Source organism: Poeciliopsis prolifica, unplaced genomic scaffold, assembly GCF_027474105.1.
Source record: "Poeciliopsis prolifica strain line A6 unplaced genomic scaffold, Auburn_PproV2 SCAFFOLD001, whole genome shotgun sequence".
NCBI classification, from domain to species: domain Eukaryota; kingdom Metazoa; phylum Chordata; class Actinopteri; order Cyprinodontiformes; family Poeciliidae; genus Poeciliopsis; species Poeciliopsis prolifica.
Window position 1 is genome coordinate 3089524 of NW_026562376.1, and position 17712 is coordinate 3107235.

Consider the following 17712-nt stretch of genomic DNA (forward strand, 5'->3'; position numbering starts at 1 on the left):
AAAAAAAAGTCTCTTTGTTGCAGACTGCTGTCAACAAAGAGCCTAAAAGTCCAACCTATACTCGGTTCTTTGCTAAATTATAAATGCGTCGACGCAGCAGTGGTTCATCCCCGGAGCTAAGGAACCTTTTTGTACCTGAATGATTCAGAGGTCAAAATAGAAAATACGATTGGCTGCTTAACAGGAAAAAAGGATTTGTAGTCTCTCCATTTGCATGGAGAAACTGTGATATTCTCTATTCCAACCTTTCCTGCTATATGTTGACGTGCCACTGGGCAAGGCATTTCGGTTAATCTGCATATTAATGTGAAAACATTGTGACCATTGAGTAGAAATTAGTTATTTCCATTCACAGTTCCTCTGTCTAAAATATACTGTACCCTGACATGAATGTCTGAAAGAGTTTATATTTTGATATGTAAGATTTGAACCCAGTTCTCAGGTGTTTCCATTTCTCCGTTGCGTCTCGTTTCACCAAACATCCTGTATTCCGTTCATGTTCCTGTTCATTGGTGGTTTCATTTCTTGTTCTTATGTAGAAGTTGCAGTGAAGAGAAAGAAGTGTGTTTTTGTCTGCGTGGCGTTTTAGCCTAAAAACCTTGCTTTGTTCCCCAACCACACGCCTGTCTCATACCTGTGTGCACACAGAATTGCAGCTCAAAGGTTGCTAGTTGTAATTACGGGACCCCCTGGTCTTCCTCTCACTCCGTCCCGTCGACCTCTCCCCCTTTGATCTTGCTTCTTGTCACGCACAGATTTTTTCCTCCAACTAAATCCACCTTTGTTTCTTTCTTTGCACCCCTCCCAGTGTGTTTGAGCTCTCCTTTTTGTTGCAGACGCTGTGGGGTCTTTAATTCACATGAGCCTCTTTTCTGGCCGGTTTGCCTCAAGACCCCTGCTTCTCCTGCAACGTATTGATCCCAACACTTAGGAATATTCCCCTCTTGACTCACCCTAACTCTGAAATTAAAGCCGAAAACAATGCAACACACAGTGAAATGTTTGTAATGTTGTTGCACTAAATGAAAGCATAAAACTTTACAGGATTTTTGTTTATTTCTTGCAGGGAGATGAAGGGATATTTGAGGTTTTGTGCAAAAGCAGAAGTAATACAAGATGTGTCATGAAAAAAAGGAAATTTGGCGTACAAACACATTGTAAAAAAATATTAAAAAATAGAAATCAATCAAAAATTTAATAAAAATCTACACCATATGAAATAAAATTTGGGGTAGAAAAATAAAAATTAATTAAAAATGAAAGTAATAAAATGAATAAAAATATAAAAATTAAATAAAAAATATAAATGTATTTAAAAAATAAAATACAATTTTAAATTTATTTTAAATAATAAAATAAAATGAATAAAAAATACAAATTCAGTTTAAAACAAAATTTTGTGAATTTTAAAATTTTTTTTATATAAAATTAATAAAAAATAAAAATTGTATTAAAAATAAAAATATATACTACAAAAATAAGCTGCATTTAATATTCATACATTATACCAAGAAATGCAACAAGATTCAACTTTATTTTTCACTGTGTGCATCTTACAGCTGATGGTATTAAGTTCATTTGCATCACAGATTTTAAAATCTTTAAAGCAGCAAAGATTTGGATGCATCTGTAGCCCTCTAAAATAATGCTACAGCTGGTTTAGTTCAGCTTTTGCACGTTTTCTTACTATATTCTCCATTGTAGCATCTTATTCACAAATCAAGTAGCGCTTAAGCAAACATCCAGTTTCCGCTGACAGTTATTTTCTCTTTTACATTTATTTACACGTGACACTGAGAAACTCCTTCAGACTTCATGCTCACAGATAATCAGGGATCAAACTTTATATTGATGATGTTTAATTTACTATTGATGGCTGTTTCACAGCTGTAAGAGGCTTTAATTTAAATGGGATTTCTGCATATTTGTAGGTCAGCATTCACAGATTTTGTTGCGGAACTTGAATCCAAATTATTATTCATGTTTTTTTGTGTATTTTGCAAAGATGAAATGCATTAATTTTCTTTGGCTCTGATTGTCTTTGCGCTGTAAGATGAAGGCTGTTAGATTCTGTGGTACACTACAAAAACGCAAAACATTACCAAGCACGTTAGGTTTAGTTTCTACTGCAAATATGTTAGTACACCTGAAATAAGACAAAACTAACTTATAAGTGAGGCACTAGTAAGATATAGGATCTTGTTTTAGGTCAAAAATTCCTTGATATTGATTAAAAACTACGAGCTTCACTGACAGATTATTTGACTTATAACAAGATATTTCCCTTCCTGTAAGTGAATTAATTTGCTAGTGGAATAAATATTAAGGAATTATGTAGGACCTTTTGTAGCAAGAACCTGCATCTTGCTAAAAAAGTTACTTAGAAGTAAATTTTGTCTTAATTCAAGTGTCCTGAGATATTTGCAGTAGAAACGAGACCTAAAGCACTGGGTAATGTTTTGTGTTTTGCAGTGTAGCTGTGAGACGATTTCCACCTGCATATTAATGTTTATTAAGGTATATTTGCACTATTAATGTAGCCAGTTATTGTGTGGAAATCCAAGTTTTTTAACCTTGCTGAGCTTTTTAATGGCTCCTGATCTTAAAACTGTTTCTGACCCACACGGCGCAGTCCGGTTTGTGTTCTCCAGAGGAACCTCCCTGGTTCTGCCTGCTTATTTTTGCTGTAGTTGTCATTATTTCGTGCCTGTGAGTGTTTATGCAGATTACTTTCTGGATGCTGCATGCATCCCAGTGTGCGTTCTCCCTCTCCATGCCTCCTGCCGTCTGTGCCTCTAATCCCTGAGTGTGTCAGTAATGGCAGGTCCAGGTGTTCTGCACCGCTCCGTACCGCCCCCGGGGGACGTCTCTTCCATGTGTGTGTGCATGTTCTCCTCTCATCAGGGGGTTTAGGAGCTGTGAGTGAGGGGGCTGTCCAGGATCCCGGCCTCCAGAAGGGATGGGAGGGAAGGGGGAACGTTATGCTGGAGGTACCCGCCTCTCGCAGCTTGCTCTCGGGCCTCCCTTGGGTCCCAGACCCCCCTCTGCTGGTCTCCCCCGGGACTTCAGCAGCCTCATTGCCCCGCTTGTCTCTTTCCCCCTCTCGTTTTCTCCCCTGATCTCTGCTCAGATCCAGCTCTTGCTGCTGCACTGCAAAAACACAAAAAGTATTTTTGGTAGAGTTTCTTTTACAAAAATCTTAAAATACGACAAAACTAACTTACAAGTAACTTTTCAGAGAGATATAAGAATAGACCTGTCGCAATTAATCAAGTAACTGCATGATAAATTCAAAGAAACTAAATAATTTCGATTTGCATGATTTATTGTTTTTCTCTTTTCTCTCTTTCTACCAAAAACTGGATGATAAATGTCTCCAGTCTGGTGCTTTGGTGTCAATTAGCTACTTTTTGGAAAGACAATAATTTATTTTATTTGTTGTTTTTGGGGGGGTTTTGTTAGTTTATTTTGAATATTTAAAATGTCTTCCAGTGTTAAATGTTCATTAGAACTTAAGGTTTACTGACCTTTGAGAACTGCGATGGACTGGAGACCTGTCCAGGGTGACTCCGACTCCCGCTGGAGACATGCACCCACCCACCCGACCCACCCGACCCCACTAGGGACAAGGGTGTAAGAAAATGGATGCATGGATGCTCTGGGAGAATGTGTTCTTGCATTATTACTTAAGCATTATCATTTTACCACTTGAAAATGGCCTCAAAACAAAAATATTATCGTTTATCTCAGTAATTTCAGGGACAATTTATAACTTTTCCATTAATATTAAGGAATTATTGACTTTAAACAAGCTCCTATGTTGTCCTGAAAAGTTAGTTTTGTCCCATTTCAAGTTTTCTAACATATTTTTCCTAGAAACTGGATCAAAATTATTAGGTACGTTTTTGCAGTTTATGGAGCAGAAATGTTTTGAAATGGGATGAAAGAAGCTTGATGATTCTGGATGTTTTGATTGGATGGCAGCGATCAACTCCCAGTAATTAAAAAAATGTTTCTTTTAATGAAAGTTTTCAATGATTCTGTAGTTTGCAGTTTGGATCCAGGTCTTTTTACTACGAACCTATTTGTAATCAGGACAGGAATCAAACTTTGTTCCATAACTGGTAGAACCATTTGCCTTTAAATTCAACCTAAAGCCTCATTTTAAATCTTCTTAACAAGATTTAGTGTTTTGCCGTGTTTGCTTCAGCATGACCCGCTGAAGCAAACACGGCCTTTGCAGGTTTTGCAGCTCGACTTAAAACCTGTAAAGAAAAACGTTTACCTGCTGATGATGATGTGTTTCTCCTCTGAACAACAGGCTGCAGCTGCTTCACTTATTTATAAGTCCCACGCCTGCGTAGGTGAAGATGTGTGTGTTAAAGCTGTTTCATTCATCAATCAAAACCATTTGTCAGAGAGAAACAATCTAGACATTCATTACGAGTACATATGACGCTCAGAAGCAAACCAGCGCCTGGTAATCCTAACTGTGAGTGCTATCGCGGAGAAGTGGGAGCTTTAATATCTGGAAAACGCCTCTGACGTGTGTGTCCGCTGATGTGCACTGTGTGTGTGTGTGACTCGGGTGAACGTGTTTCTGGGTTAGTGAGCGGTCTGCTCGTCCAGTAAACCTCATTCTTATAAATAGATGATTTAGCCGGCGGCGTGCACACAATGGGATGGCTGCTGAGTGTGTGTGTGTGTGTGTGTGTGTGTGTGTGTGTGTGTGTGTGTGTGTGTGTGTGGTGTGTGTGTGTGGTGTGTGTGGGTGTGGGTTTGTGTGTGTTGGCATGATGTTGTTGTTTATTTAACACTCCTGCCTGACAGCTGGTTCTCGTTTCTCAGCGAACAAACAGCAGAAACAAAGACGGACAGAAGCAGAGAGGTATAGGTGGGAATAGGTTGCCACATAGGGAATTGAACCAACAACCTTTGTAGGTTTAGCTGCAGCGACATGTTTGGTGGATTTACGGAGGAAGACAGCAGAGATGAAGAGTCTGTTTAAAACATGATGAGGGGAAACAGATGTCAGTTTTGAATTTTAGTGAGTAATTTGCATGCAGAGGTGGAAATACTTTGGACTTTGTTGGGTTTGTGTGTCTGAATTTTGATTTTTTTAGTTTATTCACTATTGAAATCGGTGCAGATGAGATTGGAAATGAATCAAAAATGAAGCTCCGTTTGGAAATCACACGTGAAAGATGGAAAAATCCTCAAGAAGACGGTCAGTTTCCACTACAAATGTCCTGAAAAAGTTTGATATTCTGCTATTCGAATATCAAACATTAGCAAAATGTTTAGCCTAGCAGAATATTTTGCTAGTGCTGAAAAAACCCAGATTTTTTTTGCATTTGTCATGTTTCCATTAAATAATACATGCACTTAAAATCATATGTTTATTAATTAAAAATCATTTCTAGTTCCACTGGCAGAATATTTCCCTCATGGGAAAAATGATTTAGATAATCTGCAAGTTGAAGTTGAACCTTTCCAAGTTTCAATTTTGACTAGATTTGCTTAAATATGATCATCAATCAAATTAATGCAGTTTTTATCTGTTTACTGCCAAATTATATCAATCAGCCACTCCAGTTTTTCTTCATACAAAATCCTCTCACTTTCTTTGTGCTGATAAATAATTGGAACTTTATTGCACATTTTCCTCAAAAATGGTTAAAAACTTTCTTTTACTAAACAGCAGCTTCAGACTTAATTGATGTCAGATTATAGATCTATACAGCGCATAATAAAAATTCACATTCACTGTCATAAATCAGAGCAAATATTGCAAATATTTCCAAATTAGAGCCACAAACACTTGGATTTTTATTGCAAAATATTACTAAAAGAATAATGAAAGTCTGAAAAGCTCTTCAATAAAATCATTTGATTTTAAGGGTTCTTTGATATTTTAGCAGCTTTTTGAACAGGTTTATCAATACATTCTGGCACAACCGGCCCTTTCAGAGCCTTCATGGTCTTGATTTGGCCCAAAACCAAAATGAGTTTGACACTCCTGCTTATGTCAATAATCCCTAATATTGATGAAAAGTAAAATTTTCACTGGCAGATTATTTCACTTGTAAAACAGGAAAAATGTCATAAGGAAAATAATCTGCCAATTGACCTTTTTCATCAACATAAGACATTTATTGTCTTAAAACAGACTCCTATTTCTAGCTGAAAAGTTCATGTCTTATTTTAAGTGTACTCAGGTATTTGCATTTGTTGTTTTCCTAATCGTTGCAGGTTTTAAAACCGATTTTGCAGCTTTTGCAGATTTTGCAGTTTTCTTCCTTGTTAAAACTTTTGTATTTTTTTGGTTAAATTTTGATATGTCAGGACAAACTTGTCATCTGTCTGCCCACCCCCATCCTTAGCCCCCTGCCCCTAACCTTCTGCCCTCCAACAAATTTGCACGCACACACAAACCCACTCCGGCCATATGGTGCAGTTGGCGCCCAAAAGCAGCCGGACCCATTCCCAGGGCAGGAGGTGAGGGTCCCTGCAGTCTGCACAGAGTGTACCAATGCATGTGTTCGCCTCCTCCAGGGCCCGGGCCCCGGCCAGCCTGCCGCATCGCTGATCTCTCACTTATTTATTTTTCCTGCACTTTTCCCGACGGACTTCCTCCCGTCTGAGCTGCAGCAGAGGATGCTGGAGTCCTCCAGAGTCGTGTTGGTGAACCGTTTCAACCTCACTGTGAATGCATGTCGCGTGCATTCGAAGCCGTTCACTGGGGTTCAACTCCAGTTACTTATAAAGAGCCAATTCAATGCTTTTTACTAAAAAGTTCAGTTAATTTCAGTTCAATCATTTACATTCCAATTGATCCTAGTTATGAAACAGAGCATTGTGGTCAATTTATTATTCAAAGTAGTTTAAAGTTTTTATAACTGCAGTATCTCAGGATTGACTAAGACTAAAAGTTTAAGCCTGCACTGCAAAATCACAAAATCTTACCAAGTCTTGATTGTCTAGTTTACTAGTACAAATGACTTGAACAATTGATCAGAATCAGAAAAACTAACTTACAGGTAACGTTTCAGCAAGATATAAGGGCTTGTTTCAGTCATTAGTTCCTTAATATTAATGAAAAAAAAAAGTTCCACAAGCAGATTATTTAACTTAAAATTTGGAAAAATGTCTTATTAGCAAAATAATCTGACTTACAAGAAACTAGTACTTTTTTATTTTGATCAGTATTAAGTAGTTAGTGACTTATAGCCAGCTCCTAAATCTTGCTGAAAAGCTACTTGAAAGTTAATTTGGTTTTATTTCACATTTTCTATGAGATTTTTACTAGAAAACTTGGGAACATTTTGTTTTTATAGTGCAGTCTTAAAATTAGACTTCATGCATATCTTCCTCACTGACTGAAACTGGGAGCTGATAACTAAAGGATCTACTTTTAGAAACCAGCAGCACACCTGCAGCCTGAGAGCGAAGCGCTCTGTGAGGAACCAGTCAGAGATCTGATGTGAGATGAATCTGATTCTGTACGTTGTTCTTCATATGGACTCTGCAGCAGAATGAATTTGCATCCCTCTGCAGCAGCAGAGAGACGACACAACAGGTAGTTTCAGCCAAACAATACGACTTGTCAAAGAAGCTGCCCTACTGCGCCGGTTTCATTATGCATGGCAACCAATAAGCTGCTCTTAGCTTTCTGGTTGCCATGTGAACTCATGGTAATCAGTCGGCCAGGTAGGGATCATTCTTCTGTTTTCTTGTCAGTTCTCTGTGTGCAGCATTTGGAAAAAACCTTGGAGTGTTTCGGTGCAACGAGAGCCGATGGGTGGCTCATTATTCCTGTCATTTATTGTCACTGGTGGGAGATGACTTTGGTTACATCTCCTTTGTTATTTTGCATCAAACGGAAATAAGAGCCTTCAAACACTATTAGAAATAAAGATTTCCAGTAGCAGCTATTTAAATTCAAAGAGCTGTAATTTCGTAATATATTACAGAGGCTTTTCAGCATGAAGCTCAACAGAAGGAGGCACTATATGGATACTTTATCCCTTTTTATTCAGTATAGAACATTAAATTGCCCCCTTTTGCGCATTTGCATGTGCAAGTCTGTGCAAAACAGTGAAAGCCAGAATGAAGCCAAGGGTGGAAGTTGTTTTTCTGCCCCCTGTGGCGAGTCTGGGGCTGCATGTGTGCACGCCTGGGGCAGCCTGGGGCCATCAGAGGGAGCCTGGGGAGCAGAGGGAAGGAGGGATGAGGCTCTGGTGAACGGAGGGATGGAAGGTCAGCAGGGGTCTTTCAGGGAAAGGTGCCTGTCTGGGCCGAGGGCCAAGCAGAAAGGTGGGACGGAGAGTTGGATGGATCAGGCGTGGAGGAGGAGGATTAAAATAAGATCAGACATGATGCCTTTAAAACGGCAGAGGGTTGCATTTAACCTAAAATTTCAGCTTAATCTTCGTAGCTGATTGCACGTTTACAGTGCTCTTCGTTTAGGTTGTTAATTGAGATGTTGCAGCACATAGCTGCAGGTTGTCGGCAGTTTTAACTCTTGTAGCAGCAGCTCTGGGACGGGAAAGCCTTTTTGCTGCAACCAGCTGAGCTCCTTTGATTCAAACATCAAAGCAACAGAGAGGAAACATGACATAGATAGACGGTGTTTCCATTCCAGGCGCTTTGCAGACAACGCTTTCCTGATGTTCAGCTTCAGACCGGCACTCAGGAAAACTCAGAGAGGCGATACAATCCTGAGCATGTCTGTTTTTGAAGCTTCTCCCTTGCCTGGAAAATGTATTCAAATATCTGGAATATTTCAACATTTTGTTACATTACAACAAAAAAAAGAGTGTATTTTTGTGGGGTTTAGGTAGTGCATCATTGGAAAGGGAAGAAGATGATGCATGCATTTGCATCAATACTTTTAATATTATATTAAATTAGTAACCAGAGCCAATAGAGGGTGATTCAATGTTTTCATGTCTTGTTTAATTTCAACATTTGCTACATTTTCAGCTGCTGTGGTTCTCTTTTGCACTGCACTGTCAAATGTACCAAATTGAGATAAAACTAATTGGAAAAAAAACAGTTCCCCTCCTTGCCTGTGGGGGCACCGCATCAGGAACAACTGTTGAAGACACAGTGGGTTTCCTTAAACAAAAATGGAGTGGTGTCAGATTTGAGGGATTGTAGGGTTTCTCTTTCATCTTTGGTAGAAAACAAGTCATTTCTAGGTTAACGTGTTTGGTTTTGGTTCTGTTTACCCAGAATGCCCTGCGCTGTAGTCCACTTCCTACATTAGGAGCAGCCTCCACTCTGATTTGCGTTCACATACATGAACTCACACTAGAGTTTGATTAGCATTCAAACTTCCCCAAACGTGCCGGACTTTCCACACAGATGGACTGGAGATGGATGAAAGCGGATGAACACGGACTAAACCTCCATATTTCTTCTATTTTCCAAAGATGCAGTACTTTGTTTTGTTGTAACTGATAATATCTTGGAAAAAGTCGCTGCAGGTTCTGGGTTCTATACGACAAAATGTGTATCGGGTTTTGACGTTATGGCAGGTGGAGCTAAAAGAGCGACTGATCAGCGTGTGTGAGGCTGTTTCCTCCACGTGTTGCCTCGCTGTCTGGCCTATTAGAGACTCTGTGTGTGTGTGTGTGTGTGTGTGTGAGTGTGTGTGTGTGTGTGTGTGTGTGTGTGTGTGTGTGTGTGTGTGTGTGTGTGTGTGTGTTGTTTCAGGTAGACGCAGGCGGTCCATTCTTTTTTATCCCCGACCCCTGGCTCTTTCCTCTTCTCCTCTCTTTCATCCCCCCCTCATCTTTCCTTCTATTTTCCAAGTTCAGAGTCCGTCCATCTGGAGCGTCTCCCCCTCTTTCCCTCTCCTCCTCTTTTCTCCCCGCCTCCCTCGGTCCCATCCAGGCCGAGACGACGGAGGTGAAGGCCAGAAACTTCCGGAGACGTAGCGATGCGGAGGGCGCGACGTGAACACTGTAATGAGTAGCAACATGAAAGATGATGGAGGGAGGGAAGAAGATGAAGCGGGAAGGGAGTGGTTGAGTTTTCAGAGGAGCAGAAACAGGAGGAGGAGGGGGGACAGAGTTTCATTTTTCCAACACTTTCTCCTGCTAACCCATCCATCAGCGCTCCTCCTGGAGGATCCTTCTCTAATTTAACTTTTCATTGAGCTTTCCCCGCTCCCCCCTCCTCCCGGCCCTCCAGTGTCTCCCAGTTTGCCGTCCGGCCTTGTCTTGCCAGGTCCCCTCGCGGCCGACCGACAAAGGCGCCGTTAAAAAGCCGTGTGATCCTCCATTTTAGCGCCAGCCACGCTAGTCAGAGGATTAGGCCTCTTTAATGACGCTAATCTCCCTCCCCTCCAACCCACCAACCCACTCTCCCCCAAATCTCTGCAGGCCGACTCTGCTGCCTCTTCACCCCATTTTCCCACCTCGGAGAACCTTGAGCTTCCCATAACGGCCCAGATTCCTCTCTTCTTGTGTCCCATCTTTAGGAATTTCGGATTTTATTCCTTCTGTTTGAGTCAGTTGGAGTTTAAACACTTCCACCTTGTCATGCAGCCAGCAGGGGGTGTCTGGATCGACGTTTTATAGGCATTTTTTACTGTTACGCCGCCTTTTCTCTGTGCAGATGCTTCATTTATGGGTTTCACTTTGTTGCAGCTGTTCAAATTTATCGCTTCACTGCAAAAACACCAAATCTTATCAAGTATTTTTGCTCTAGTTTCTAGTGCAAATATCCTAAATTTTATCTTATTTCAAGTTTACTAACTGACAAGTCACTTTTCAGCAAGATATAGAAGCTTGTTTTTGGTCAATAATTCCTTTATAGAGATCAAAAAGGTGCAAGTTATGAGTGAAACAGTAGGCCATCGCAGCGCTTAGCTGCTCAGGTAAATAATGGTAAAAAAAGATTATTTCATATATATACACTGCAAAAACATAAAATCTTACCAAGTTTTTTTGATCCAGTTTTATCATGAAAATATCATAGTTTGTTTTATTTTAAGTGTACTAACTTCAAATAACCTTTTTAGTAACATATATTATCTTGTTCCCTTAATGTTGATGAAAAAGTCGTGCCAGAGGAATGAGACATTTTTCCATATTGTCACCTTCCTAAAATAAATCCCAAGTCATTTTGACAAAAGATGATTCAAACAAAACTATTCACTTTTGGCACAAAAAAAACATTTATGCCATTATTTTAGAAAGGCAGGGCAAAATGTCTTGTTCTGCTGTCAGAATATTTCACTTTTAACTAGAATTTTTTTCAACAATAGCAAAAAAGGAAATTATATTAGCTTGTTTAGCTTAAAACAAGCTAATATAATTAGCTAAAAAGTTACTTGTTAGTTAGTTTTGTGTAATTTCAAGTGCATCAATATAGTTGCACTTTAAACCAGATCAAAGATTCTTTTAGATTTTGTGTTTTTGCAGTTTTCTCTGGATTTGACTAGGCCATTGCACCAACCGGATTTTTTTTTTCGCTGCCATTTTGTTGCAGGTTTTGTGCTGTGTTTTGTATTTATCTTGTTGACCTAGTTTGGGCCAATCGGCAGCTGTTACACAGATGGCCTCTCTGCCTTAAAGGTGATTTTTATTTTTGTATTTTTAAGAAATTAGCGATAGCATCACTATTTACCTTCCAGGACAGAAAGAAACTCCTCCTTACATTGTGGAGCCAGTTTCTACACCAGTCCCGAACTTTGCTGGTTTGGTGTCGAAAAGACAACCAGCACAGTAGCAGGCAGGTGGTCATAATGTTTTGCTAGATTTCTGTTTAATTAAATGGGATCTGTTCATATTTTGCATGTTTTTATACTTCCATTTTGTCTCAACTGTTTTTAAAAACAGTTCAAGCAATTAAAAAAACGACGCAGCAATTTTTTTGGCAATAACTTCATGTATTTTGGTGCCTGGACTGTTTTAAAAAGTTTCCGACAATTGATTGAAACTGCCCGTTCCCTAGCAACCCCAACAGAGTTCCTGTTACCTAGCAACCGCAGCAGAGTTCCAGCTCATTTGGTCAGCTGGTTTTACCGCTGTACAATGGCTGCTGGGCAGGACAAGTGTTTCATTGTTGACTTTCCATCCAGAAATCACTTTTTGCATTCTTCTCGATTGTCCAGGAGTCTCCGCTTTTCAAATGTGTGAGGTTGTATAATTGTGCATCTGTTTGCAGCCATTTTCACTTGTGAGTGTCAACGTTGAGTTGAAGGGCGCGGCCAGCAGGAGCTTGTTTGGATTTAAACAGACAGGAGGTCCTAACAGCCCATAAGGAGCAGGACTGAGCAGACTGAAATCTCCTTATTGAAGAATGACTTTGTGTGAAAGATTTAATGAACATGTTTTATATAGACCATGGACCTATGCTAAGCTGTTTAAGGAAGCCTAATAGGTCTCCTTTAATGTTGATTCAGTGACTGGAGTCCGAGCACGCCCCCATCATAATCCCTCCACCTCCACGTTTAGATGTTTGCTTCAGTCAGTGAATTTATTTCAGAGCCTTGCTCTAAGGCTTCATGTTTGTGTTCCTTTAGTCTGATTTTTGAGCTCAGTGCCCCCTGCAGAGTTATATTTGCTCATCCCAGTGCCTTCATTTCACCCACTATATTTTAATCAGACAAATCTGTTTTCGCCGCCTCTCTGCACGCTGTGATGCAGCTTCCACTGAAACTTCACTGCGAAAACACAAAATCTTACCAAATATTTTTGATCTGGTTTTGGTTGAAATAAGATAAAAATAACCTACAATTAACTTTTTAGCAAGATATGGAAGCTTGTTTTAAGTCAACAATTTCTCAATATTGAAGAAAAACATTATCAGTGAAATAATCTGCTTTTATAATTAGTACATATTTTGTCAATATTGAGGAATTATTTTCTTAAAATCATATATGTTGCTGAAAAATCACTTATCAGTTATTTTTTCTTATTTTAAGTGCAATAAGATGTTTGCTCTAGAAACTAAAAAAAAATACTTGGCAAGATTTTGTCTTTTTGCAGTGTTGCAATATTTAGTACACTTGACATAAGATAAAGCAAATTTTCTGCAAGATGTAGAAGACTGTCAATAATCCCAAATGATTGATAAAAAGTATTAGTTATAAGTAAAATAATCTGCCAATATTATAAAATGTAATATGGCAAAATGTCTCGTACTGCTAGCAGATTATTTCACTTTTCAATGTTATAGTATTATTGACCTAGAATCTCCTATATCTTGCTGAAAAGTGACTTCTAAGTATTTTTTTTTCTTGAGTAATAAAATATTAGTAGAACTTAGACAAAAATACTTGGTTGGATTTTGTGTTTTTGCAGTGCTCTCTGCTTCTCTTCTGTCATTTCCTCCTTTCTCCATTATGCCTCTCCAGCGTTTCTCCCTTTTTTATTTGTTTTCTAGCTTCGCTGATGCGTCTCTCAGATAACGCAGACACTGCTCTCCTTTACATTTTCCAGGCGGACGTTAAATATCTTCGCCGCTCTGCAGCGGAGAGCACACAAAGAGCAAAAGAACAATATCAAGCATAATTCAGTCCGCTCTTTTGTTGCATCCAATCCATTCTGAAGTGTCTATTAAAGGAGCTGTGGCCTTTCTGTCGCCTCCGTGCACGACTACGCCGGAGGGGCGGAGAGAGAGAAAGAGAGAGAGAAAGAGAGGAAAAAAAGAGCAGTGCATAATCTGGTATGTCTGACAGATAAAGGGAGCGAGTATCGCCATCTTTCCGCTCTGTTCTCCTCATCTCCTAATCGTTTTTCTGACGTTTCAATCTGCCAAGGCCCTAATGAAAATATGATGAGGCGGATCTGTGGTCCTCGGGGACGGAAGGAGGGATGGAGCGAGGGATGGCTGCAGAGGGAGGATGAAGGGAGAGAAAATACACTCTGTCCTTATTTCCGGGCTCCGGTGGGGATACATAGTTCTTGGAGCTTTCTATTTAGATGTTGCCACTGCAGGAGCGCATCTCTCTCCCTCTCTTCCTCTTCCTCTCTTTATCTCTGCCATCCTCATTTTTTTTATGTATATTTATGTATGAATGTTTGTGTGTGACTAGGATAAATGTGTTTATTTTTTGATTATATCCTCCTATGAACTCCCACAGGCTTCTCCCTTTTGCCATCCAAGAAACATAAGACTTCTCCTTAATCATCCCACTTCGCCCTGCTTTACCCTCACTTTTCCTCTTTTTTTACGATCCTGCAGCTGAGTTAAAATACGCGTCCCCCTCCTTCCTTTCCTCTAGATGGCGACGATGACCCCGCTGGATTGTCCTGGGTGCCCTCCTCGCCCTCCAGCAAGGACGTGGCGTCGCCCTCCCAGATGCCCGACGGCTGCTGCGACCTGGGCATGGCCACCGGCGGCGAGGAGGAGGGTGGCGCCGGCCTGCCGTACCCCTGCCAGTTCTGTGACAAATCCTTCAGGTATCTCCTCCACATCTGGATCCCGCTTATGAATATCTGGGTGCTCATAAATAAGCTGCAGCCGCCCCGCTGTTATTTCCATAATAAAGTGGAACGCTAAGGCAACAGTAAAGGGAATGAGGTGAATACATTTCTCACCAGCGTCTCCGGAGACTCAGTCAAGAGCCATTTTAAGAACAGCTGTCTTACACACACTCCAGAGTCATCATCATTATTATTCCCTGTATTAATCGTTCTGCCGAGCTCACCTCCTTCTGTCATTCTTCAACACTCACGCCCTTGTTTCGCCGCGCAGAAGCATCTAAACCCCTTCAACTTCTCACACATTCAAAGACGTGTCATGGATTTTACCTGGATTTAATCTGACAGACAAACGATGTATAATGATTATATAGTTTCAATTTATCTGCTTAAGAACATACAAATAAACTAGGTGTGAATTTGCTTGCAGCCCTGCTTACCTGGATACCCCTAAAGGAAATAAACTGTAAATATATGTACAGGTGTGGAAGAAAATCAGGGACACTGGAAAAAAAACTATTTTGAACTTAATCTCAGAATGAATTTTGACTTTTGTCACTTTTAATTTAAGTCAGAATTCTGAGAAACAAACAGAATTTTTTCTTGTTATTCTCAGAGTTCTGACTTTAGTTTGAGAATTCTGAAACTAATTCTAGAATTCTGATGAAAAAAAATTTAATCTGAGGTTAAAGTGACAATTCTGAGATTTATCTCAACTTTTTCCACTGTCTCTAATCCTCTTCTGTAAACAACTGTTCTGTGAACGTAATTGGAGTTTATAGTGAAGTTTGCAGCAAATTTGAGTTATGAAACAATTTTCCAAGCTTTGAACATTTAAATGAGTCAGCCAAGAGACTCATGGGAACTCTAGAGGAGCTACAGTGATCCACAGCTCAGGTGGAAGGTAGCTATTAGAGTTACACTCCACAGACCTTCTCTCTGTCAGTCTCTCCAGGACGTCCCGATTGTCTTATTATAATCAAAATCACAGATTTTCTGGTTTTATTCTAGAAATATTTGCAAGAAATTTTCCTTATTATATCACTTCCTAAAAATACAGATTTGAACTTAAATAGCTTGACTTTTGTTACTCAACAAATCGATTTCAAATACAAACTTGACATCGAATTAGGCTGAGGCAGCAGTGTTAGTAGAAATAAGTAACACTGCCACCTTTAGGTGGGAGGTAGCATCACTTAATCGAAATGTTTTTGACTATTTCTGCAGAAAATTTGCAATAAACTGAAAATTATGCTTTAGATCTGTTGATTCTTGGTAAATTTTTGAGGTAAAAGAATCACAAAAAACTGGAGGGACTGATTTGTAGAAATCTACTAAAAGGCTTTACTGGTTTTCCAAGTTAAGTCTGAACATGTAGATTCGGTGTTTAGGTTTATGTTAGCTCAGAGCTGAAATAACACCTGGCTCTGTCCGCTTCCAGCCGCCTCAGCTACCTGAAGCGACACGAGCAGATCCACAGCGACAAGCTGCCTTTCAAGTGCACGTTCTGCAGCCGCCTGTTTAAACACAAGAGGAGCAGAGACCGCCATGTGAAGCTCCACACAGGTTCGTTCAAACGTCTCTGCAGGTCGTTACTCCCTCATCCTGGTTCTCTTCTCTTATTGGCTGAAGTTTCGTCATCAGGTGGGCTGAGAGGCCACCTGATGACGGAAAAGATCCAATAAAGTATGAGAGTTACTGGGAATAGGTTTATTAAACCACAATTCTCCATCACTTGTCAAATATTATGTGCTTCTTTTTGTTACTTTCCAGAACTGTAATCTTTCTTTACAGAAATCACTGAGCCTGAATTATCTCCAGATGATTGAACAGATTAATAAGTCAGATTTTATGTATTATGCTTAAGCAGGCTTGCAGTAAGAGTCAGAATTAAAAACCTCCTCTTTAAGTATTTTTGTGTTTTCTTAAATATAAACGGATGTTTTCATCTTTAGTTTTATCGCCTGCAGGGGATAAGAAGTATAGCTGCCAGGAATGTGAAGCTGCGTTTTCTCGCTCCGATCACCTGAAGATCCATCTCAAAACACACAGGTAGTAGCATTACAAATCTCTAAAAATAATTTGTATTTCTGTTTCTTCAGTCAGATTTGTGGCTTATCGATTTTTCCTCTGCAGCTCCAGCAAACCATTTAAATGCTCAGTGTGCAAACGTGGTTTCTCTTCCACCTCATCACTGCAGAGCCACATGCAGGTAAACAGCTTTTTATCATTTTCTCTAGGGACGCTCCGATCTACTTTTTTCACTTCTGATACCAATATTTGAGGTTTAATATTGGCCAATACCGTATCGATATCGACACAGATATTAATATCGGGTTGGTGCATGTCCAGTTGTCCTCCAAAGCCAACAGATAAGTGTGTTAAAACATTCGGATCTTGCAGGCTCACCGTAAGAACAGAGAGCATCTGGCGCTGCGGAGCGAGAAGGACGGCGGGAAGAAGGGGACGGGTGGAGACGTGGACCTGGACCAGGACCTGTACATGTGCGATTACTGCGAGGAGACGTTCAGCCAGACGGACGAGCTGGAGAAGCACGTCCTGACTCGACACCCGCAGCTGTCCGACCGGGCCGACCTGCAGTGCATCCATTGTCCAGAGATCTTCCTGGACGAGGCGTCGCTGCTCACGCATATCGAAACGCAGCACGCCAACCGGAAGCACAAGTAACGGCGGCGTTCCGCGATTCTCCTGATCGGAGAATGGCTGCAGCTGGAGCTCACTGTGGTTCTCCTTCCCCTCCCAGATGTCCGGTCTGCTCAGAGCAGTTCCCGTCGGTGGAGGACGTCTACTGCCACCTGGACAGCCACCGCCAACCCGACTCGTCCAACCACAGCGCCGCGAGTCCCGATCCGCCGCTCGGAAGCGTGGCCTCCATGAGCTCGGCCACGCCAGACTCCAGCGCCAGCCTGGAGAGAGGCTCCACCCCTGACTCCACCCTGAAGCACAGCCAGAGCAGCGAACGAGGTCGCAGGAGAGGCGGAGACTCCGGGGAGGACGGAGCGATTAGTCTGGCCCATCAAGGTACTGGTAGTATCAGCCGGTACCAAAAGCACAGGTCTGCCTAAAAAAATCAGTCCTCCAACTGGATTTGATCCAGAACGCTGCTGCTGACTTTCTGACTGAAACTAGGAGGACATCACCCAGTTGAACAGTCCTTCCCCTGAGAGAAAAGACTTTAAAATCCTGTTGTTAATTTATAATTCACTGAACGGCTGAAAAATATTAAATATCTACTGTTGTTGTATCAACC

General features: G+C 40.7%; 1 protein-coding gene across 2 annotated transcripts in view; it reads left to right on the forward strand.

Annotated features, from left to right (window-relative positions):
• znf423 (zinc finger protein 423) overlaps nt 1–17712 on the forward strand; it is a 162745-nt gene that overhangs the window by 60990 nt on the left and 84043 nt on the right. For both annotated transcript variants that reach the window (XM_055036623.1, XM_055036709.1), the window contains exons 4-9: nt 14243–14420; nt 15883–16007; nt 16412–16493; nt 16578–16653; nt 16845–17125; nt 17206–17483. In XM_055036623.1, the coding sequence (XP_054892598.1) occupies nt 14243–14420; nt 15883–16007; nt 16412–16493; nt 16578–16653; nt 16845–17125; nt 17206–17483 (1020 nt within the window). The remainder of the gene's footprint in view (nt 1–14242; nt 14421–15882; nt 16008–16411; nt 16494–16577; nt 16654–16844; nt 17126–17205; nt 17484–17712) is intronic.